At 47.2% G+C, this 22936-nt stretch overlaps 1 protein-coding gene across 1 annotated transcript in view; it reads left to right on the forward strand.

Annotated features, from left to right (window-relative positions):
- Positions 1-22502, forward strand: part of CNGB3 (cyclic nucleotide gated channel subunit beta 3) — a 966824-nt gene extending 944322 nt beyond the window's left edge. Inside the window, exon 19 of the mRNA XM_085604101.1 lies at positions 21001-22502. Coding sequence (XP_085460227.1) covers positions 21001-21327 — 327 coding nt within the window. The 3' untranslated portion in view covers positions 21328-22502. The remainder of the gene's footprint in view (positions 1-21000) is intronic.
- The last annotated feature ends 434 nt before the right edge of the window (positions 22503-22936 follow it).

Consider the following 22936-nt stretch of genomic DNA (forward strand, 5'->3'; position numbering starts at 1 on the left):
GCCGTTCTCAGTCACCTTGTATCCCAGATTAAAAAGGGGGGGTCAGAGGTAACGCATTCAGTAGGCATTTAATTCCTTAAATTTCAAGGCACTCGTTACTCAGTGTGAAAGGTGGGCAGTAGGATTTGTCTGCTGGGAGGAAAAATATTTTGATACTTGGTGATTAGCTTTTGCCAGTTTTCTAGGTTAACGTGCGCACTCTTAGGGTTGCTTGCGCAGTAAATAGGAGCGCATTAAGTGGAGTGTGAAAACTAGTGGTAGGTTAACAAATAGGTAGGACTTCGCGCAGCGCAACTGGCTTTATTTGTGTTTCCACAGCTCCAGCATTATGGGGAGGACAAGAAGGTGCCAAGTTCTACGAATTTGCTGGTGGTAATTGAAGGGACACGCTTGGGCGGCACCGGCTAGCCAGCATCTCATCGCTTCTGGGAGCCACAGAGGGTTTGAGCGGGCGGCTCACCTGAGCCTACTGGGTTAGCCAGTAGGTCGTGGCTCTGGTTGCGTGGGTGCAAAGGTTGGCTGGTGGCTGCTGCTTCCACAGGTAAGGGGTGATACAGTCACCTATCTGGGGCTACGGTTACGTGTGCAGGCAGGTTCTACATCTGGTAGCCATGGCCCCTCCGGTCCGGCGGCACGAGAAGCGATCGCGCACGGACGTCCTGCTGGAGGCTTTAATGCAGCAAGTCCAGGTCATGGGGCAGACTCTCAACAGGTTACATGATAAGGTGGAAGGGCCTGAGGTGCCTGAGGCGCCAGATGGCAGGGGTAGGCGGCCTATTGACACTACTCACCACCTCCGCCAAAGAGGTACAGGCGCAAGCCAGGGGGGAAAGGGGCAGCTGTCCCACCAAGAAGTGAGCCTGCACCCGCGACAAGCCCCCAGGGTGAGGGGGGGCAGGTGACCCAGTCCCACCTGCAGACTCGCCGGGTCCCGTGGGCGAAGGGGGCCCACGTGATAAAGTGCCTGTGGGACCCATTATTGACCCCGCTCTTCCCCCGGGGGATGGGACTGGCGGAGCTAACCCGGTAGAACCAGACATAGCCGCCAACTTGGCAGTAGTCCTGCCCTGGCTGGAGATGGTAGTGAACTGGTCTCACGCCGCAGGGGCGACAACGGGCGGGGGGGATGCCGTTGAAAGGGCTAAGAAATTGATGGCTGAACTAGGAAAGGGGAGGCCAGGCGAGGTGCCGGCAGTACCGGCAGGGGGTGCAACACCCGTTGCCACAGCACCAGTCCCCGATGGCGAAGGTGTCCGCGAGATAAGCAGCGACGCAAAGAATACAGACGCGGGCAAGACAGCTGATGCAGCAGCACCAGCAGGTACGAGGGCAACACTACCTCCACTAGGTTTGGGAGAGAACAGTTGGGGCGGCATCTGTCAAAGGAGACTAAGGAAAGGATCTGGAAGGGTGAATACGTTAGCATGTTCTCCCTCTTGGTTGATGAGGCAGACAGAGAAGAGGCGAAAAGGAACAAGGAAAGAATGGTCCAATATAGTCCTGAAATACAGAGTTGAAGAGAATTTGGCCAATTGGATTCAGGGTTTCACTATATTCATGGCTGTCATGTTAGAGCGTTTCCCAGAGGTTGGATCTGAGATGGCATGTTATCAGAATAGGATCACAGTCGCCCATGCTACACAAGGTGGGGATGGGTGGAAAGAGTATGACAAGGAGTTTAGAAGGGCAAAAGCGCAGCATCCAACCCTAAGATGGAGCCAGACGGACATGTTTATTCATCTGAGACATTTGGTTCAGGGCGCAGCTGATAGTGGGCGGGCGCAGGTACCTGACGCAGTGCGGTCTCAGCCCTTTAAGACAGGCCCCACCGGTAACACGGGGGGTTCACGGGAAAGGCAGGGAGCAATGGAAAAAAAGGCGTCTGTTTTGACTTTAACAAAAGGACCTGCAGTAGAGCACCAGGCACATGTAGGTTCAAACATTCCTGTGGTTACTGTGGTAATGCATCCCACCCAGAGTCTAGGTGTCACAAAAAGTCCAGGGGCAAAGGGGGAAAGAAACAAGAATAGCAGCCTCCTACTAGAGAAGGCTATTTCCCCTGTTAACATTAGCACTATGATACCTTGGTTGGAGTCTTACAATTGCCCCGAGGCAGCCAGGACAATCAGGGAGGGGTTTGTGGAAGGTTTCAGGATACCAGCCCAGGGTTACAACGGGATGGCGCACTGCCGGAACCAGCTGTCAGTGAGGTCCAATGTAGGTATAGCAACAGCAAAAATCCTTAAGGAAGTGAGCCTGGGTAGGGTGGCGGGCCTTTTGAGGACGTCCCAATGAAAGGTTTTGTGTGTTCCCCTCTAGGGGTAGTACCTAAGAAAGCGCCAGGCAAATTCAGACTGATTCATGAGAAATATGCATCTTTCGACCTATCGGTAGACATGCTTAGGTCTTTGGTTCAGGGGGCTTTGCTGGCAAAGGCCGACATTGAGTCTGCATTTAGATTGCTACCAGTGCACCCTGCAGATTTTCACTTACTGGGTTTCCAGTTCCAGGGGAAGTATTATGTTGACAAATGCATGCCAATGGGTTGCTCAGTGTCCTGCGCCTACTTTGAGAAATTTAGCTCGTTTTTGGAATGGGCATTCAGGAGGGTGTCAGAGCATCGCTGGGTGCTGCATTACCTGGATGATTTTCTGTTTCTGGGGGCGCCACAATCTGGGGAATGCAGGTCAGCATTGTCAAAATTCTGTGCATTAATGCAGGAGTTCGGTGTGCCCCTGGCGCCTGGCAAAACAGTGAGCCCAAGCACAACAATCGAATTCTTGGGGATTGAATTAGATTCTGTCCAAGGGGTCTCGAGGTTACCCGCTGACAAAGTCAAAGACTTCGGGGCGGCTTTGCAACACTGCCTCAAGAAAGAGGAGGTTACATTGCACCAGCTACAGCAGGTGGTAGGGCAATTGAATTTCGCACTACACATAATCCCAATGGCGCGCCCTTTCTCTCGCTCTATCGCGCATGCAATGTCAGGCCTCAGGGAGAAGCATCACCACACCAGGCTGTCCGGCGAGGTCAGGCAGGACATGTTGATTTGGAAGACATTTTTGAGCAAATTCAATGGGAGAGTGGTGTGCCCAGCCCACCTAAGTCCAGGCCGGAGCTGGGTCTCATGACTGACGCTGCAGGTAGCGAGGGTTTCGGGGCCATCCTGGGGCGTGAATGGGTAGCTCTGTGTTGGCCAGACTGGTGGAGGGAATCTGGAATCACCGCTAACATAAGTTTCTTAGTGCTTTTTCCAATTCTAGTGGCACTGACTGTGTGGGCGGAGGTTTTAAAAAATCAGTCTGTAATATACTGGTCCGACAACATGGCAGTAGTAGACTGCGTAAATAGCCAAACAGCTAAATGTAGCATGATGCTGCGTTTGTTGAAGGAGATTGTGTTTCAGTGCATGAAATTGAATGTCCTTTTTAAAGCCAAACACGTGCCAGGTATTCTGAACCACGCGGCTGACCCATTGTCTCGTTTTAAAATGCAGGCATTCAGGTCACATATTCCAGAGGCAGCAGTGCACCCATCACCTTTCCCAGAACAGCTCTGGCAGCTTGGTGCCCCCGAGTATCGAACCTCGTGGCAGCGAGCCTAGCACCCAGAACCAGGAGTGCCTACGAAGGGGCGTTTAGGTCTTTTTGCTTGTTCTTGGGGGAACAGTGGGAGCACAAATGGCATGATCATGAGTCAGTAGTTGAATACCTGGTGTTCATGAGGGAACAGGGGCGCACGGTTGCAGGGGCAAGAAGGCATATTTCAGCCATATCATTTTTTGCAAAGATGAAAGGAAAGGGGGATCCCACAAGGAACTTCATAGTACGCCAGAAGCTGAAAGGATGGCAGCGCTTGCAGGGAAGGCAGCCGGATGTCAGAAGGCCCATAGGTTTAGAAACACTAGGGAAGCTATTGGGGGCTCTGCAGCGGGTTTGCACTTCCCCAGGCAAAGTGATCTTGTTTCAAGCAGCATTCTGCCTTGTATTTTGCGGCGCTTTTAGGGTAGGCGAGCTAGTCACAAAGAATAAGGAAGATTGGCTGGGGGGCCTGCAAATGGGACACGTTAGCATAAAGAAGGATTCAGTGCTGATTTCCATCCAGAAATCAAAAACCGATCAAGAGGGTAAGGGTGAGAGCATAGTATTACACAGGGCAGGGAACACACCATGCTGCCCTGTCTACAAGCTTGAGGTTTTTATGGCCCAACGGGCACGCGCTACGGGAGGGCCTCTTCTGATACATGGGGACAGGACACCACTCACGGTGTTTCAGTTCAGGAAAGTCATGCTCCTGGCATTGAAGAGTGCCGGGCTAGACCCTGACGACTTCGGGAGTCATTCGTTTAGGATAGGAGCAGCCACCGAGGCAGCAGCAAGAGGGCTGGGGGACGAGCGTCTCCAAAGGATCGGTAGGTGGTCCTCTACTGTTTCAAGAGATATGTGCGGCTGCACATGCACTAATACGGTGTGACTGTCCAACTTTTAGGTGCACAATGGGGTTTTTTCCCTTTCTCTCTGTTACTCAGGGTAAGGGGTTTTTCATTGCCACTATCTGGAAGGCGCTAGACGCAGTTTCGTGGAATTTGTTTGTTGCATGGCAAGGCACTTACCTTTGCCCCTTATTGTTTCAACGTCATTCACAGTTTCTTCATCCTGTGACTCAGGAGAGAAGCCTGGACTCGTTCGCACACAGAACGCGAGAGCAAGCAGAAGAACGACGGGCGCCGAATTTCGGACAAACAACTAACATGGTGGCGCAAGTTCACTCTTCGCACCAGGAAGATCAACATGTTTGGATGATAGGGCACTCATATGTTCGCCGTTTGAAGAATTTATTTTCGGGAGCTAGCAAGACTAGGGCCACTCAGCCAGGGATAAGCTTATCTTTTTTCGGTCAGGGTGGTTTGTGCGTAGGTCAATTCAGGGAGTTGGTGAACCGAGCCTTGAAAACAAAGTACGGGACCACCGGCAATCTGGATCCTGCACCTGGGGGGTAACGACTTGGCCCGATTAGGCAGGAGAGTACTAGTGGAGGATCTCCTCACAGAAGTTGGGTGGCTAGCAAGGCAGTGTCCCCAGTCGATAATAGCGTGGTCACACATGATTCCCAGGTCGCAATGGAGGGGGGGGCGAGTCAGTTAGAGCGTTGAATTACGCGGTAAAGCGGATCAACAACAAATTTGACAAGTTATTTAGACCCCCTAGATTAGGGTCCATAGGACACAGATACATCAAGGCAGAACAATTTTTTCTGTAGGACGGGGTGCACCTCTCACATACAGGGAATCAGGCTTTCATGGAGGACATCCTAGCCTGGGTGGAGAGTGTAAGGCGCAGTACATGACCTTCCTAGGGAGTGAGGGGGAGACCAGGTAGTCGGGCAAATACGCTGGTCTGTGGCGGTAAGGTCATGATTGGTAAGCATAGTCTTCGGTCCTTAGCGGTCAGAACCATATAACTCCAGGGGGTAGTGACAGCCGGTAGGTAGGCTGTCGGGGTGCGGGGGCCAGGGGAGTCATCCTTCCCAGTGGGCCTGGGGCCACCCCGCACGCGCATGTGCATCAAGGCGCCATTATGCAGAAGTCTGCAGCCCCCCCGTAATGGAGTGTAAGGCACAGGGCGTAGGGGGAGCCCGTTGGAAAGCACCCATTCAATAAGCTGTAACCCCCTGTGCAACCTTATTAGTACACTGAGACCGGGGGAGCTGCCAGTCATTGACTTTGCCGTAGGCTCTAGATGGGACACGCAGAAAGTAAATACATGCATTGATAGATTTACGGTAGGAGTGTCTTGTGTATTAGACTGTGTTAAGGTTAGCCTTGGAATATCTGACTATCAAAATGTATCTGTATTTTCTGCGTAAAGTTACTGTATATAATGTTTTAATTTGTTTGTTAATGTTAATAAATACGGCTGGGGGGTTACTCCCCCCTAATCCAAAAAATTAAAACTATCTGTGTGGTCTCCAAATTGTTATGCTGAAGGGGAGGGAAATGCCATCCATAACCTCAGGGTCTGTAGTTAGAGTAGGGGCCATGGGTAAGTACCAGACTATATGGAAAAGGCGAGGGCTGACTAGGCCGTGTCGCCATTATGGCAGTCACACCAGTCCCCGGCCACCAGAAGGGGGAGGGAGGCCGCGTCAGCGAGTGATGCGGCACTCCCCCCCACCCCGCATCGACCAATGAGTGAGGTGGTTTGTGGTGCACCGGAAGCACTCCAGTGCTTCCAGCGCAGAAACGTCCAGCTTGCGTCCAGGCCGACCGGTCTCAGCCAGTCGGCCTGGGCGCACTCTTTAAAAGGAGGTGGTGGGGAGCAGAACAGTCTCTTGTTCTTACTCCCCACAGATAGGGTTCACCGGGCCGGCTGCGGGCCCGTAACGTCTTCTTTCTTTTGCCCACCCACCATTCCCTAAGGCAAGTATTGTTGGAAGGTTTGGTTTTCCGGTTGTGTGTTGTGAATAATTATTTTTGTCCCCTTTTTTCCAAACTTATTGACAGGGAACAAAGCGATTGTATGTACATTGATTCTGTAGTAATGTATAACTAAAGGCACAAGTTCGAATTTCTCTTTCAGTTAGATGTTGTCGTATTTAGAGTGTCTCTGGTCAGGCGGTAAGGTCATGACTGGTAAGCATAGTCTTCGTTCCTTAGCGGTCAGCAGCATATAACTCCAGGGGGTAGTGACAGCCGGTAGGTAGGCTGTCGGGGTGCGGGGGCTGGTGGAGGCATCCTTCTCAGTTGGCCTGGGGCCACCCGCGCATGCGCATCAAGGCGCCATTATGCAGAAGTCTGCAGGCCCCCCCCCCCGTAATGGAGTGTAAGGCACAGGGCGTAGGCGGGGCCCGGGGAAAGTATCCATCTGATAAGCTGTAACCCGCTGTGCAACCTTATTAGTACACGGGAACCGGGGGAGCTGCCAGTCATTGACTTTGCCGTAGGCTCTAGATGGGACACGCAGAAAGTAAATAAATGCATTGATAGATTTACGGTAGGAGTGTCTTGTGTATTAGACTGTGTTAAGGTTAGCCGTGGAATATCTGACTATCAAAATGTATCTGTACTTTCTGCGTAAAGTTTCTGTATATAATGTTTTAATTTGTTTGTTAATGTTAATAAATACGGCCGGGGGTGTTACTCCACCCTAATCCAAAAAATTTAAATTTCTGTGTGGTCTCCAAATTGTTATGCTGAAGGGGGGGGGAAATGCCATCCATAACCCCAGGGTCTGTAGTTAGAGTAGGGGACATGGGTAAGTACCAGACCATATGTGAAACGCTCTCTCATTCTTGATCCATGGTTTTGGGAACAGTGGTTGAGGGACACTGGGGCCTACGTTTAGACACACGGGGGTTTGAACAGACATTGACCTCGATCGTTGTGTCAATTAGGCAGGGAAGGAGCGATCGGGAGACTAACAAGTAATTAATATGGGAGTATGTCCCTGTGAACGTTGGAACAGAATGTGTGATCCCGTTCGTGCAGGCGAATGTGGCGCCAAGCATCAGCTAAGGAGAGGTCAAGCAGGCCCTGGGGTAGGGCTTGAGGTAGAGGCAGATTTCCCTGCCAGGAATGTCGATCACATTTAAGGTCAAGGGAAACGTTGAGTTTTCTACCAAGGAGTATGTCACTCCGTGCAAAGGAGGAGACTCTCGGTAAAAGGGTGGCAAAGAAGGCCTCTCTCTCACTGTTAGGCCCATATACGGAGAGAATTGTGATAGGAGTGGAGTCCAGGGTTCCCCTGGTGCCCACCGGGTGGCCTTCTCGATCTCTGTGGGTGCTGTCCAGTTTAAATATAAGGCCCATCCCAGAAGCATCACCACCACCCTAGTTGTACTAGTGTAAGTAAGGGGATATTGCGTGGGGTACCAGTAGGAGTGCATGCATCTAGCATCGTTCCGGAGCAGGTGGATCTCCTGAACAAGGGGGACATCCACAACAGTTTGTCAACGCCCTACGCTTGAGGGGGGTATTGAAACCCTGGACATTTAGGGTGATAACGTGTAAAGCCGTCATTCGAGTGTATCTTTTCTTTACTGAAAGCACGAAGCTGTGTCTGATTGATAGGAAACACAAACACGCAGGCAACAAAAGCAGCAACAACTAAATGAATACTGGGTCTTGTTCACAAAAGTGCTTGTACAATTAGAACAAAATGGGTGTGCAAAAACTGGTATCCATAAGTGTGTCTAATATCACACAGTTTGTATGTACCCTGTGGTTCTTGGCCTCAGGAAGAGTATGATACAACAGGGAACCACACTGTGTTTTAGTGGCAGTAACCTGCAGCTTTAAAATCTAAGGTGTACTAGTTTTAGTAGCAGTCCCCAGAGAATCACTGAAACAGCGTTGCTGTTGCTTACAGGGAGCGATGTGCTACGATTCTTAACCTGGATTGCAGATCAGCGGGGACCCACCTTGTGTCACTAATGCATCCACTGTGGCATTGTTTTATCGAGCAGGGCTTTAAAATAAGTGCCATGTTGATGAGGCTGTGACACATGTCAGAGGGCGAGGCACTCATGAATGATGCCACATGCTTTGCTTTTGCGATAATTGGCTGAGAGAAGCTGCCAAAATGTGCAATCAAAAATAGAGCCAGGATGAAAGGACTGATTAAAGTGGAAATTCAGGACTGACTTGGGGCTGTGAACCCTGAACTCCAAGCTCTCCCCTCAAGTTTCAGTGAGTGCTTACACTATCACAAGTATTTGTAGGGATAATCACATACACTCAACTGCAATTCAACTTGCCTTTCCTACAAAGCCGTCCATCAGTACTTCAGGCACTGGCTGTTTGGGCATAAAACAGCCCACAAATACCAAACTGTGAGGTTCACACTGTATAATAGCTGTTTGCCCTTTACTGCAACACCTTTGGAAGAACATCGCTCAACAGAGTACAGAGAAGAGTACACACGGGGAATGTGGAATTATGATACAATCTAGGTATCTTGGACAGAGGAAGTCAGTTTAATGCACCAGGACCGGACATTGCTCAAAATGAACATCGCTTGGTGTGTGTGAGAAGTGAAGGTTAGGAATAGTGAAAAGAGTGGTTGCTTATCCAACCTCCCACTTTTCGCTGTTTGTTTTGTCTATGCTGCCTTACGTGTTTCCCTGCTTCACTCAACGATCTATGAGACCAGAGGAAGTGCTCAACGATTTGAGCAACATTCAACAGAAGAGCCTTGTTTTTTAGGTCGAGCATTCGAGACTTCTTTGTATACTTTAGTATATACTTATATGTGTATGTACTTTGTGGGCTCTGGTGATCAGCCCTAGGACTTGTCTGCTTCCGCTTAGGGACTTTATTTCTGTTCAACTGCCTCTATTTAACTGTCTTGATAGAAAACGACCAACAGAGGTCAGTAAAATACCAGAATTGCTTTCTGCTGAGGGACTTCCTTTTTTCTATTTTTCTGGCAACTGCCTCTATTTAACTTTTTTGATCAAAAACGACCAGCCGAGGTCAGTAAAATACAAGAATCACTTTAGCATCCTCTAGATTCCAGTCCATAGAAATTGTCTTCCACGAGCACCCGTAGACAATAATATTTTTTCCAAATGTTGTATTTTCAGTGATATGACCACCGAAGGCCCTGAACAGAGCTTTGGACTATACCATTTCCCGCTGAAAGGCAATATTTCTCTCCATCTGTTCCCATACCTGGCGTGTCACGCAGTTCGGTGCTTACCTTCCCTCCATGTTAAAGAATAGTAGATGTTTCAGCACCCAAGCTAATGTGACGCACAGCTAAATACATATAAGGTCCCAAAGGCGAGACCGATTGCATTTCAAATGCTTGTTCTGGTACGGGGATGCACCCAAAGTGCACCTGCACTCAGAGTAAAGGGTGGCCACTGCTATTCCGCTTCAGGTCATGTTTAGCTGGCAGTTGGTGACAACTAAACAAGCGTTCAATATTACCTGCGCTCCTGGTGTGGAGTCACCCACAGTCTTCCTTGTGTAAAATCTACACAGTCCCTTACTACTGCAGCCGAACCCTTCCTAGGATACGTCGTTTGCGGTGTTACATGTGTTGTGTGTGTGGAAACAGGAAAACATGTGCTACGTCAATAGTTTAGGGAGCAGACTCATTATGCGAGTCTGCAAAAAATGGGCGTCTCCCTGCATGATGCCTTTGCACTCCGTATATTGGAAACTCCATTCCTTTTTGTCACTCGGTCCCCGGTATCAAAGTTCTGTTGTTTTATGGAGGGGGAGAACCTGCATCTCTTATCCAATAAAAAACAGTTTTCCTCCTTTGTAAGTTTTTTTTAGTTCTCGCTGAACCCAGCGCATGTGCTGGCTCGGAGAGACATTTTGTATGTGAGTTTTCAAAGTGCTGCTGGCTGGCCTACCGCTTGCGTTCACGTGACCGTGCACGCGCAAACCGCTAGCCTTCAGCAGCACTTTGAAAACTCGTGCGTCATCGCGATCACTTTCGCTTTCAGAGCGATCGCGATCGCAATGACGCATGCGCGCACACAACTCCCGTTTCTCCCCCTCCCCCACCACATATCGCGTCTCGCGGCTGCTCGCGCGCGGCCAACGCTTGTTTCCATTTCACCTGTGTAAGGGGGCACCCATCCTCGTTGTATACCTACGTCTTGTGTAGGTCCATGTATGTCCCTAATTGTAGTATTTCTTCTACAGCCTAGGTCATCGCCTCGATATCAGGTCATATTTGACATATGTTACGCTAAGAGCTTTTGTATTGCGCACTTCGAGCGTTTGAAATCTCCAGGTACCTAAAGGGCGCGTACGATGATTCAGGCTCCGCAAGGAAAAAGGATCAAGCAAGAAAACGCATCAAGAAAGTCATTTTGTGGATAATTGGGAGCTCTAATGCCCGAGAGATTAGGAGTCGAGAAGCGGGGACCGAGCAGGCATCAGCGGTTCAGCTTTTATCGACGGCGGACAGGAGCCTCGCGCTTGCAGCTTGACGCCTTCTGTGTCACTCTGACATTCACCGACTGCCTCTTGCTGCACCAGCATTTGCTTTTCAGATCGCTTTAATGGGCGAACAAGGCAGCCACTTTTCTCTCATTAGAAACGCAGCACACAGCTGTATGCTGGGACCCAGGTGTGTAGGAAGACACAGCAGTACACTGACATTTCCCTCTAAAATAGGAAGATGCATCTCTATACAGTAGCTGCAGCCCCGACTCCTGAGGGACGCCATCTATGCCGCGCTCGTGTGCAGTGCAAAATCAAGTAACGTGGGCAGTCTCACGTCCATTAAGTTTCTACAGACAGCTCTGTTTTTGCAGACCTCATGCTATCAATGCTTTACAAAGATGTAAAATTAGTAGTAGTACAAAGAGAGTGCTTTGCATCAGCCCCTCAGATGTCAGCTTCCTTTGGTTTTCATTGCTTGCCAGTGCGCGGATGAGCTGTCTGGTAAGGACATGACATTTTGAGGATGGTTGCAGTGTCCCTTTGGTGTTTCCGTTTTGATGACGTGGCATAAGTGACACTTCACTCTTGTTAGACTCCACATGTGTCAAGTCGCTTTTAACTGAGACTGAGAGTTTGGTCTTTTATATGTTTACTTTATGTATTTGTGATTTTATATAGTGCAGATTACTTTGCTTAAAAAATGTGAAATTACTGGTTTATGGATTTTTTTGTTTAGAAAGTGCGTGCAGTTTTGATGCTTTACACTGTTGTAAAGAATTACTATAATTTCACTTTGGAGGTCTGAAAATATTTTGTTGAAGTTATAGCTTGTTTTGTTCAAAGGTAAAGTCAAACGCACAGGAAGGCTTCTTAAAGATGCAACAGATAATATACCTGCCTTTAGTCAAAGTATAAGCAATGCTATTTTTTTTATTCTGTGTGCGTTTTAGATTCACCATTTACAATGCAACCCTAATCTTGTTCCTTTCCATAAGACTGTTCTTTGAGGTTCCAGACTAACTCTGCTAATTAAATCTGTTCAACAATGAGTCAACAAACCATTACTAAAGACTCCCAATAACAAAAATCCATACCCATTGGCTTTGCCAATGTTTGCATCTTCAAGTGACAACGGTGTGTCCATCTCTGCCGTGTCATGAAGTTTCATACTGGTCAGGCCTAAATACCAGCTCAAATTGGAGTGTGCAAGGTCAAGGTCTTCCTGGGAAATTATGAGAAAATGAGACCAAATAGTACATTTTACAGTGAAGACATGTTTCAAATGGTTTGTCTAAAGGCGTAGATTTTCATACTTTTTTGAAGGAACACACATGAAAAATTCAAATACTTAATAGTCTCCAAAGAGAGTTTAACTCTTCACAGATTGGGGGGTTATATGTGACAGTATAAAGCTAATATCTCTTTATTTGAATGTTTGATGCGTATAGCAGGACCAACCTTAATAAACTACCATTTTTATAAAATGTCCTATGAATTCTTTAACCTCCTGGTCGCTGAGGCTTTTCCACCTCCAGTGCTGAGCCCATTTTTAGGTCTCGCTGAGCCAGCGCATGCGCTGCTCTGCGAGAAATTGAGTAAACGGGCTTTTAAAAGTGCTACCAGAGGCTTTTCCTGGCCTCAAGCTTGCGTGCACGTGCGCGTGCACGCGCACAGCCGCCATGTGGGTTTCTGTCAAGGCTCATTAAGCCTTGCATGCCTCTCTCCGTGCTTCAATACCCTCCCCCTCCCCCAATCGCGTCACTCTGCTGGTCTCCACTCCCCCCCGCCTCTCTATACTGAGCGCGAGGCGCTCGTGCGGCCAATGCTTGTTATAATTTCCAGCTCTGTTCATCCATCTCCATTCCAACAAGAGCAGCTGCGGTTAATTATTTTCCAGCACTAATACATAAAACATAACTGTTAACCTGCAAAAGTTATTATTCGCAAACCCCATATTCAAAGTTCGTCTCCCATGATAAGTTTTCACCGCTGGGCTAAATTAATAACATGGCTGTTTTTAGCAAATTCCGTGCCAACCGGTAAGGTATATGCATAAATCACGACTATAAATTGCCCCCAAACGTTGTAACGAATGCACCGTGGGTGAGTTAATAACGACAGTTTCGGTCTAGAAAATATACACTACTCACGAATTACACTGCTTCGCAATTAAAAATTTGCAAACATTCGTGACAAGAATTTTCAAGGAGGCGAGGATTATGCTTTCTCATTTCTTTATTAGAAATGCTCAGCAGCCAATCAGAAAACCGTTGTGAAAACGAAAAACTACAGTACCCATGAGTACCAGGGTACCACGTGACCAACCATAGAGTCTCACATATAAAAGATAATGAATGTGAAAGTACGTCCTCTTTCTTTGGTGAGGAACAGTTCGCAGGAAACAGGAAGTCCAATGAAAAGACGATGAATGCCAGGTAGAAGAATCCATCAGCAATTGCCGGTGATCACCCTGACGATAGAAGAAACAGCAAACGCAGAACACAGGAGGCAGCAGACCATCCAAGCAGAGTAAGCCGGAGGAACAGAAGGGTCGTTATTTCGGGTCAGAACCTGAAAAGAAATGTACAGCCGTAATATTCATCCCATAAAGAGAGTGAATTCAACAAAAGGGGGGGGGGAATAAGAAGAGAGAAAACCAATGCATTAACATAAATCAAATGCAAATATAACTTTTGAAAAACATGAGAACAAATCATGACTTTGGGTGGGATAATCCTCGCCTCCTTGTCCTTAATAGAATTGAAAATTCTTGTCACGAATGTTTGCAAATTTTTAATTCTATGTCAGGACAGGAGGCTCTGATTATGCTTGTTCAAAGCTGATCCACCACTACAGAAGCAATATGTTCAATAGGTTTGTAATAAAAAGTTTTGAACACAGAGTCAGAAGACCAATCTGCGGTTTTCATGATGTCCAATAATGAAACACCCATCGAGAACGCTTTAGAGGCCATAGCCCCACGAGCCGAATGAGCACCAAAAATGGAAACATCAATTCCAGCCTCAGACAAGAGCCATCTAACCCAGTGCGCTAAAGTAGCAGGCGTAACAGGACGAAAAGGTTTTTGCAAAGCAATAAGTAATTGACCCTGTGGATCTGAACGTAAAGGGGCAGTACATACCTCATAATCCTTGACACACTGAACAACGCAAAGGTTGGGATGGTGAGGAAATGAAGGATAGGTAACAAAAGAAGTAGCCGTTTTGTTGCGTTTAGAAATAAGAAAAGTGACACCCTCGGGTGTAAAACTGCGACCTGCCAAGTCTAACGCACGCACATCAGAGACTCGTTTGCAAGAAACAAGACATAACAGCATAGTCAGTTTGGCAGAGAGTTGCTTGCGGGAAAGCAAAGAATTAGAAGGCCAGGCTTCCAAAAATTTCAAAACAATGGAAACATCCCAAAGCGAGACATACTTAGGACACGGAGGATTTGACAAACGAATGCCCTTAAGTAATTCGGAAATTAAGGGATGCTCACCCGCAGGTTTACCATTGATAGGAACATGAGCCGCGGAGATGGCGGAACGGAAGTTGTTGACCGTGCGATAAGCCAAACCAGAGGAAGCGAGAGAGGCTAGAAAATTAATAATCATAGCCACATCCGCTGAAGCGGGATCATCTTCCCGCTGAACACACCAGTCACACCATCGTTTCCATGAGGCTCTATATCGTTTGTGAGTACTGGGAGACCAGGCGTCACTGATGAATTTGGAAGCATCGCATGAAAGGCCTGGGAGCGACCAGCGCTCCACGAAATTCGCCACGCCAACAGAAGGAGATTGCCGGATAGAACAAGGGGATGCGGATTGCCCAGGGGATCCAACAACAGATTCCACCTCTGGGGAAGAAGGAACGGGACCGCACAGCACATCTCCAAAAGAACCGGGAACCACGCTTGAGCTCTCCACAGTGGAGCGATTAGAATCAACTCTGTTTGAAAACGTTTCGAGTAGGCCAGAACCCTGGGAATCATCATGAACGGGGGAAAGGCGTAACAAAGAGTCGACGGCCAGGTCTGAAGGAATGCATCCGTGGCTAGGGCTTTCGGATCCGGCCTCCAGCTGAAAAACAGAGGGAGCTGAGTGTTTAGGCGAGAAGCGAACAGATCTAGGTGCATTGACCCCAAGTCCGACGGAGAATGCGAAAAATGCGAGGATGAAGGCGCCAATCGCTGAAGTTGCGAAGATGGCGAGAGTTCCAGTCCGCAATCTGGTTGTGACAGCCGGGTAGATATTCGGCAATAACTGTGATCTTCTGTTGAAGACAGAAGTGCCAAAAATCCTTGGCGATCTCCGCCAAAATCTTGGATCTCGTTCCCCCTAACTTGTTGACATACCGGACTGCTGAAACATTGTCCATGCGTAGAAGAATGCAACAATTCGACTGAAGAGGAGAAAAACAGCGTATCGCAAAGGAACCCGCCAGGAGTTCCAGACAGTTTATGTGAAGGGATAGTTCCTGGGAGGACCATCGACCCCCTGTCGAGACGGGACCGCACCGGGCTCCCCAACCCCATAGACTGGCATCGGATTCTATCACCAGATCCGGAGAGGAGCCGAACAGGGCTCGCCCATTCCAGGCCTCCATGTGGTCCAACCACCATTGCATCTCGCTCTTCGCATCCTCGGAAAGAGGAATCAGATCGGAAAAGCGAAGACCTTTGTGGAGATGACGAATCTTTAACCTTTGAAGTGCCCTGTAGTGCAGAGGGCCCGGGAAGATCGCCTGAATGGAGGACGCCAGTAGACCGACAACTCGTGCTAACGATCTCAACAACACAGTCTGTCTGGAAAGGACCGACCGCAATTCCCTCTTGATATACCGAATCTTTTGGTTTGGTAGTAGAAGTTGACAGGAAAGGGAATTCACCTGGAAACCCAGAAACTCTATTACCTGCGTAGGGGTCAAGATAGACTTTTGAGGATTGACGAGGAAACTGAGAGATTGTAAGAGGTCGATAGACCACTCCAGATGTGATAAGACTGTGAGGGGACTGTCCGCCATGATAAGAATGTCGTCTAGATAGATTATTAAGCGGACACCCCGAGCACGCAGACATTCCGCGACGGGCCTCAGAAGTTTCGTGAAGCACCAAGGTGCTGACGAGAGGCCGAATGGAAGAACCGTGTATTCGTACCAAGTCCCCAGCCAACTGAATTGAAGAAATCGGCGATGAGGCTCGAAGATGGGAATAGAAAGATACGCATCCTTGAGGTCGAGGCGAACCATCCAGTCCCCTTCGCGAAGAAGGTCGCGCAACAGATGGATCCCCTCCATCTTGAAGTGTCTGTAAACAACACTTCCGTTGAAATCCTTCAAATTTAGGACTAGACTATTTCCGCCCCCTTTTTTCTGCACCAGGAAAACAGTGCTGACGAACCCCTGTGGATGGGGAAGAGTTGGAATGATTGCTCCTTTTTTGAGAAGAGATTCTATCTCCGCCGAGATAAACCCTTGGTCCTGAAGAGAAAAATTTAGTCGATGTGGAGGGAGGGATTGATGCTGGGACTGATAAAACTCTATTTTGAAACCCTGAACAGTTTGCAGAACCCAAGCATCATTTGAGATTAGACGCGAGTTGTGGAGAAAAAATCGTATTCTGCCCCCCAGAACCACCTCGGAAAAAGGAATCAAACTCACCTGAGGTGTTTGAGTCGTGATAGGCACCCTGGTTTCCGCCGGAATGGCCTTTTCTAAATTGACCTCTCCCTTTACGGGAAGGGTAAAAAATGGAGCGGGAGTTGTATCCAGCCTCCTGACCACTGCCTCTCTGGGACTGATAACCCCTCTGTGAGGTATTAGGAGCGCCACGGCCGAACGAGCGTCCCCTATGTCGTCCGGCCCTGGCAAAAACCGGGCGAAGTGCACGTTTTATAGAAGCTTGAGCCTTATCAAGTCCGCTGAAGGTCGCCACAAACTTTGTTAATTCTTTAAGAAAAGGCTGGCCGAATAAAAGACCCTGTGCCACTGGGCCAGATTCGGAAGTTGAGAGTTCTGCCAACTTTGGGTCTATTTTTAGAAGAATAGAGCGACGACGCTCGCTCGAAATAGCACAATTAGCGTTGCCTAACTGGCAAATGGCTCTCTGAGCCCATTCTATCAGGTCGTCAGGATCCACAAGGGAGGAAGATTCCTTGGCTTGAAATCCAAGATCAAGAATCTTGGTGAGTGGGCCCAATAAATCCAGCATTTTATCCTGACAGGAGCGCCAGGATCTGTCAAGACCCTTCTTCGGATCCTTCGCAATTTTTTTGAGATACGAAAGCATTGTGGGATCAATCTCCGGAGTGTCCGCCAGATGGTCAGCGAGATCCGGGCGAGGGCACTCAGAGCGGAGGCGAGCCCGAACGTCCTTTTCAAAGGGCTGACGAATGTGCGCCTGAACATAGTCCGCCACCGCAGGAGAAGGAAGCCAGGAAGATGAATGGGGATGGTAAAGTTCAGAAGGTTCAAAGGTAAGGACCTGAGGATGAGTAGGAGCATCTACGTAATGCTCCTTACGAGATTTCTTGCGAGGAGGAGGAACATCCTGGTCCGAAGGAGGACCTTCAGTGTCTGACAAAAGTCCAGCAGAGGCAGAAGCGCCCAACGATGGCACTGAAGAAGCCTTGTCGGAAGCTAAAGATTTAGCCAGTCGTTTAAAATCCGACCTATGCGGATTCGCTGGAGATTTCGATAATCGTGAAGAAGGAAACCAACCCTGTTGTTTGGCGTAGTTTGTCAAATGACGCTTTAGAGGATTGATAGCCTTGCCAAGGGCTCTATTTACGGAGTGTTGAACCCCTTGGTCCAGAGCCTCCACCAAATCCTGCTCTAGGAAACTAGACTCGTCATCTTCAAAGGAGTAATCATCATCCTCAAAGTAATCTTCCATGTTTTGTCACAGTACTGTGATATTAATGCCCACAAAATGATACTCCAATAAAATATAAATATGCCAAAGGCACAATTCAGGGGGAGTGAAGAACCCCACAGCAAGCCAAAAGGAAAGGTAGAAAAAACCTTACCAAATATATAAATAAATAAATTGTGGAGGGAGGGCTTGCTGAAATGTCACTCTAGGCAGTGCCTATGCTCTATTATACAGCCCAAAGCCTTGAATAAGCGAGGGGCGTCAATGGGGCTTGTAAAACTCTGAGGCAGTGGGCAGCGGTGTGTGGAAACAACCGATTCAGGAAAGCTCCGTGTAGAACACGGAAAATAAACAAAGAAAATGGCCGCCGCGCATGCGTGGTAACGGCCGCCTCGAGATAGGTGTAAAAGAGGAGCTCGCACGCTAGCGCGAGTCCCTCTGCCCCCGTACTCCCACTCCACTAGAAAAAATGCCTACGGACGCTCCGACGAGCGTCCGGAACTCGGGAGGTGACACCGTGCTCCCAGACTGTGCACCGCGCGTTTGAAAGCCGCGAGCGAAAGACACACGTAAGCGCTAGGCAACGCATGCAGCGCAACAAAGTAGCAAAGCCTGATTCAATGAAGTAACCACGTTAAAAGCGGCATACCAAAAATAGCGCAACAATAATACAAAGTAGCAAGAGAGATAATAAAAGGCACTTAACTGGCTGCGGAGCAGCAAAGAAAGAGGGCGTACTTTCACATTCATTATCTTTTATATGTGAGACTCTATGGTTGATCACGTGGTACCCTGGTACTCATGGGTACTGTAGTTTTTCGTTTTCACAACGGTTTTCTGATTGGCTGCTGAGCATTTCAAATAAAGAAATGAGAAAGCATAATCGGAGCCTCCTGTCCTGACATAGAATTTGTAACTGCGCCATCATCATATCTTGAATGGAAACGACTTCTCAACGCCGTGCAATGCACATGGGCAAACGGGAACAGTTTGACAGGGTTAAAGCCACGTGTAGGAATGCACTGACGTTACTCTGATTAAAAGCCACAAACATGTCCGAGGGGAGCCATCTTGGAGAGAGGCAAGGGTGTCCTTAGCATTTCTATCCTCCGCCATTACCTGACTCTAAAATGAGAGACAAGTCCCGACCCATGTATATGCCGTTTTTGCGCACATACACAGTGTGACGTCAAAGCCGGACTTGACTTTTTGAAAGTCTCAGGTAAAATAGCAAAAAAGTTCTTGCTTTAGCCGTGGGATGCAGAGAGTGACCTGCAGGTATGGGAGAGGTCACTACATTGAAGCTTCTTATGATAGGAGAGAGCGGCGTGGGGAAATCCAGGTAAGGAACGGATCACAAAGAAACATTTAAGGTAATTTGTACTTTAGGATCACTGTTCAACCAAACGTGCTCTTTGAGAGGATCATGTTCTTTTTGAAATTGTGTACTTGAATGAACCCAGGATATGTGAACTTGATACACCCTGTTTTGTTTTGGGTTCATAGACATAGAAAGCAGACGATAGCTTTTCTTTTTTTTGCCTAGAATTTGGCGGCCATATAGAAACGGGTTGTTTTTTCATTAACATGGAAACCTGACATAAGCTGGCTGACGGCTATTTTAGTAGGACACATTTTCTCAGTTTGCGGTCAGAAGACAATGGGGAGTTCGCACAGGCCATTAAGGACGTTTATTGACTAACTGGAGTTCCAAATGATGACATTTTGTCCATGTTGTTGTGTACGTGTACCGAGGACAGTAGTTATGTTGTTGCTTGTTATACAACATAACATACACCCTGCTTTCTTGGTATACACTACACAGCATAACAAACTCTCTGAAAGAAGCACATTTGGCCTTCGTTCGAATCTTTGCATACGTTTTTTGTTGTGCCTTTCATTAACTTTCAGAAATACTCTGATTCAATGAAGGTTTTGCGATTTGTCTAGGACCTGAGGTTTTCGGGAAGTGCCCTGGCAAATCACGGTTGTCCAAAAAAGCAAGCATGTGTATACTTGCCATATGTTATTTTATGGTTTAAAACACTATGATTAGCAGAATTAATTGTCATTTACAGTGCTTCACGTCAAGTACGGTTACATAACGTTGATTCTCCTTTGTTAGTTTGCTTACAGAAATAACGAGAATGCATTTAGGCATGCAGTATTTTATGAGTACAAGTGACATATGCCATTAAGCTCTAAAACACAATGACGAAATCAGGAGTACTTACAAATGATGTCAGATGCATTACTACTATACATATATGCTGGTTGTTGCTAAGAAGCACTGCCCACGATATGCCAATTCACACCTCTATGTGGTCGAAGTGTAGAAATTATGAACAAGCATTGGCATAGCCAATAGGTCTCGCCTTTGGGACCTTATAAGTGTTTAGTCATGCAACAGTTGATGGTGTTGCGCCAAGGATATTGTGCTGCATAACTAAATACTTATAAGGTCCCAAAAGCGAGACCTATTGGCTATGCCAATACTTGTTTAAGTTTAACTTTATTTATTACAGAAAACAAACTAAAGTTGTATAACATGTCAAAAGTGTACATTGATAATAATTTATGAATAAAATACTGAAAAGTACAAAGAATGCAAATGTATATTTTTAATAAGCACAATCAAATCTAAAAAAAACATATGAGCAGATTTTGATTTACTTCAGGGGAACCTCTAAATTTCTCCTGCACCATTATTTTTTGTATGATATTAGCCTCTCTGAGATTTGCGGGTCTTGAGGGTCACATTGAAAGACACCCAAGTGTCGCTCCTGGTTGGGAAATACGATTTTCATGTCATTTATGTTTTTTGGTCTGTAGTTTATTGCTAATTCTCTGTTTCGGAGGGATTCTATATTATGCAGATCACGGGTAGTTTTTGCATGATTTCCTATTTTTCTGCTGTTACCTACAGTTGTTTCCTAGAAATCACACTAACAGCATTGTAAGACTTTACAATATAGGCCCATTCAATGAAAGGTTTTACAACTCCCCCAAATAGAAACTTGTTTCTCTACATCTGTGAAAAGTATAAATAAGCTGACTGTTTTAAAATCCTTAACCATACTTTGATCTCTGCTTCCACTTTGTTGTACAATGCTTGTTGAAAATGAATGCCGCCACATGCGTTCAACCACCTTAGTATAGTATGTAAAATCACTTAAAATAATTACCTAATTTAATAAGTATACCATTATTTCTTCCAGGGAGAAAATGTAAACAGTAAAGACGCTCCTGAGAAGTCAGTAAAGAAAGACGACCAATCAGAAGCTGAGAAGAAGGATGACACAGTGAAAGATGCTAAGCAGCCGGAAGGCAAGGCTCCGGGACAACCTACCACAACCACTCAAAGTACCCAGATTGAGAAACGGGATGAAAGTCCAGCTCCTAGCACTCGAGCAGCCACATCATCGAAGTCAGTTCTTCTAAGAGGCACAACCAATAAATCGCTTATCATTAGCATGGTGCCTTCAACAACGTTAGGAGAGGGTGAGGTGCTCACAGTCGAAGTCAAAGAAAGGAAGAGGAAATAGAAGATACAGCTCATTACTAGAGTCACAAATATTCATGCTGTGAGCCTACCTGAATCTTTCCAACTCACATAAAAGTAAATCTTCTCTGGCGCTCCAACTATGAATTATGTTTCTTTATTGCAGTGGAAATGCTGCTCTATGTTGTGGGTACTTGCCTCTTTAGAGGGGGTACTCAGGTGTAACAACTAGGCTTTGTGTTGTGTCTTACTCACTGAGGTCTGCACGTACAACACAATATTGTGATGCAATGCTCTGCAGCCTCTGTGTGCAATCAGAAATGGCATGTGCACACAGGCAGGAGCCAACCACTTACCTACGGCTCCTGCCATCACCAGTCAAACATGTCCAGTAAATCACTGGAAGTGCCTCTCCATCAGATGCATCTGACTTTCACGAAGACAACTGCCACTCCTGCAGCTGCCGGCAGGAGCTAACTGCAACCCTACTGACCCGCTTTCCTTGCTGATGCTCACGCATCCCCGACTGCAACCAAGCCCCAACATTGATGAAGTGCAATGACCAGAATGCACCAGAAGAAGATCAAAGGCCCAGCACCATGTCCCAAACTTTAAGCAGAACACCACATGTTTAGAAAATGCACACTACACAGGGGCCTCTCAGAATATGATCATGGCCTCGCTTTTATATTATAGGGCCTCATGAAGGCAGAATCACATCTGTCACTACAAATGACCTCCAAAGCGGTTGTCAAATGAGACTGTAATGCTGCCTCAAGAACAAGTGATCGGGCTGCAATTTTAGCACCTTATGAGCGGTGTATAAAATATTTATTCTATCTCAGAGCTGCAACCAAAACACCACCCCTTCTTTGTTGTCAGTAACAAGTGCTAACTTGAACTACTCCATCTTCCATCATGCTTCCACTCATATCATTGATTACATCATCCTTCTGTGCACTTGCTTCAATGGCCATTCACAATTCTCTTTCCACTACTCCTCCTTCCCCTCCACCCTTCACTATTACACCCCACTACCCGCTTGTCTGACTTTTGGTTGGCCTAATATACCATTTACCACTCATCTCATATGCGCACTCATACATAATCCAAACACTTGAAAACAAAAATCACAACTCTCAGCTCCTTCAAATACCATTCTGTTTATGGACCGCACACATAATTAGCATCAAGACAATCTATGTGACATTTTAAATATCTCTGTTGCAAAGTCATCCTGTGCCCTGGGCACCCCCAACATTTTGCTGACTGATGCTGGTGGTAACTGGCTCTGACTGACTCTGGGCTCTGCCTAACCAGGCCCAGGGCCAATGCTATGCTGTAAGAAACACATTAGAATACAGTTAAAACACCCACATACACTAGGATACACAGTGGTATGGTGGGGTACCCCTGTGATTGGCATGACCTACACTATAAGCCCCTAGTATATAATAGGGCAGGGGGATTGAAACTACCTAGAAGTCCCTAGTACCCTGGGGCATGGCAGTTTAAAAGCCAGCAGCTCTTTTTGCACTTGCATGTGTGCACTGCTGAAGCCTGAGGTCAGTTTAAAAGCAGTACTGGGTACCAGGACTGCATTTAAAAAGTAAATGGTGCCCAAACTCGACTTTGATGTTTGGGGCACTAAC

Source organism: Triturus cristatus, chromosome 5_1, assembly GCF_964204655.1.
Source record: "Triturus cristatus chromosome 5_1, aTriCri1.1, whole genome shotgun sequence".
Taxonomy (NCBI): Eukaryota; Metazoa; Chordata; class Amphibia; order Caudata; family Salamandridae; genus Triturus; species Triturus cristatus.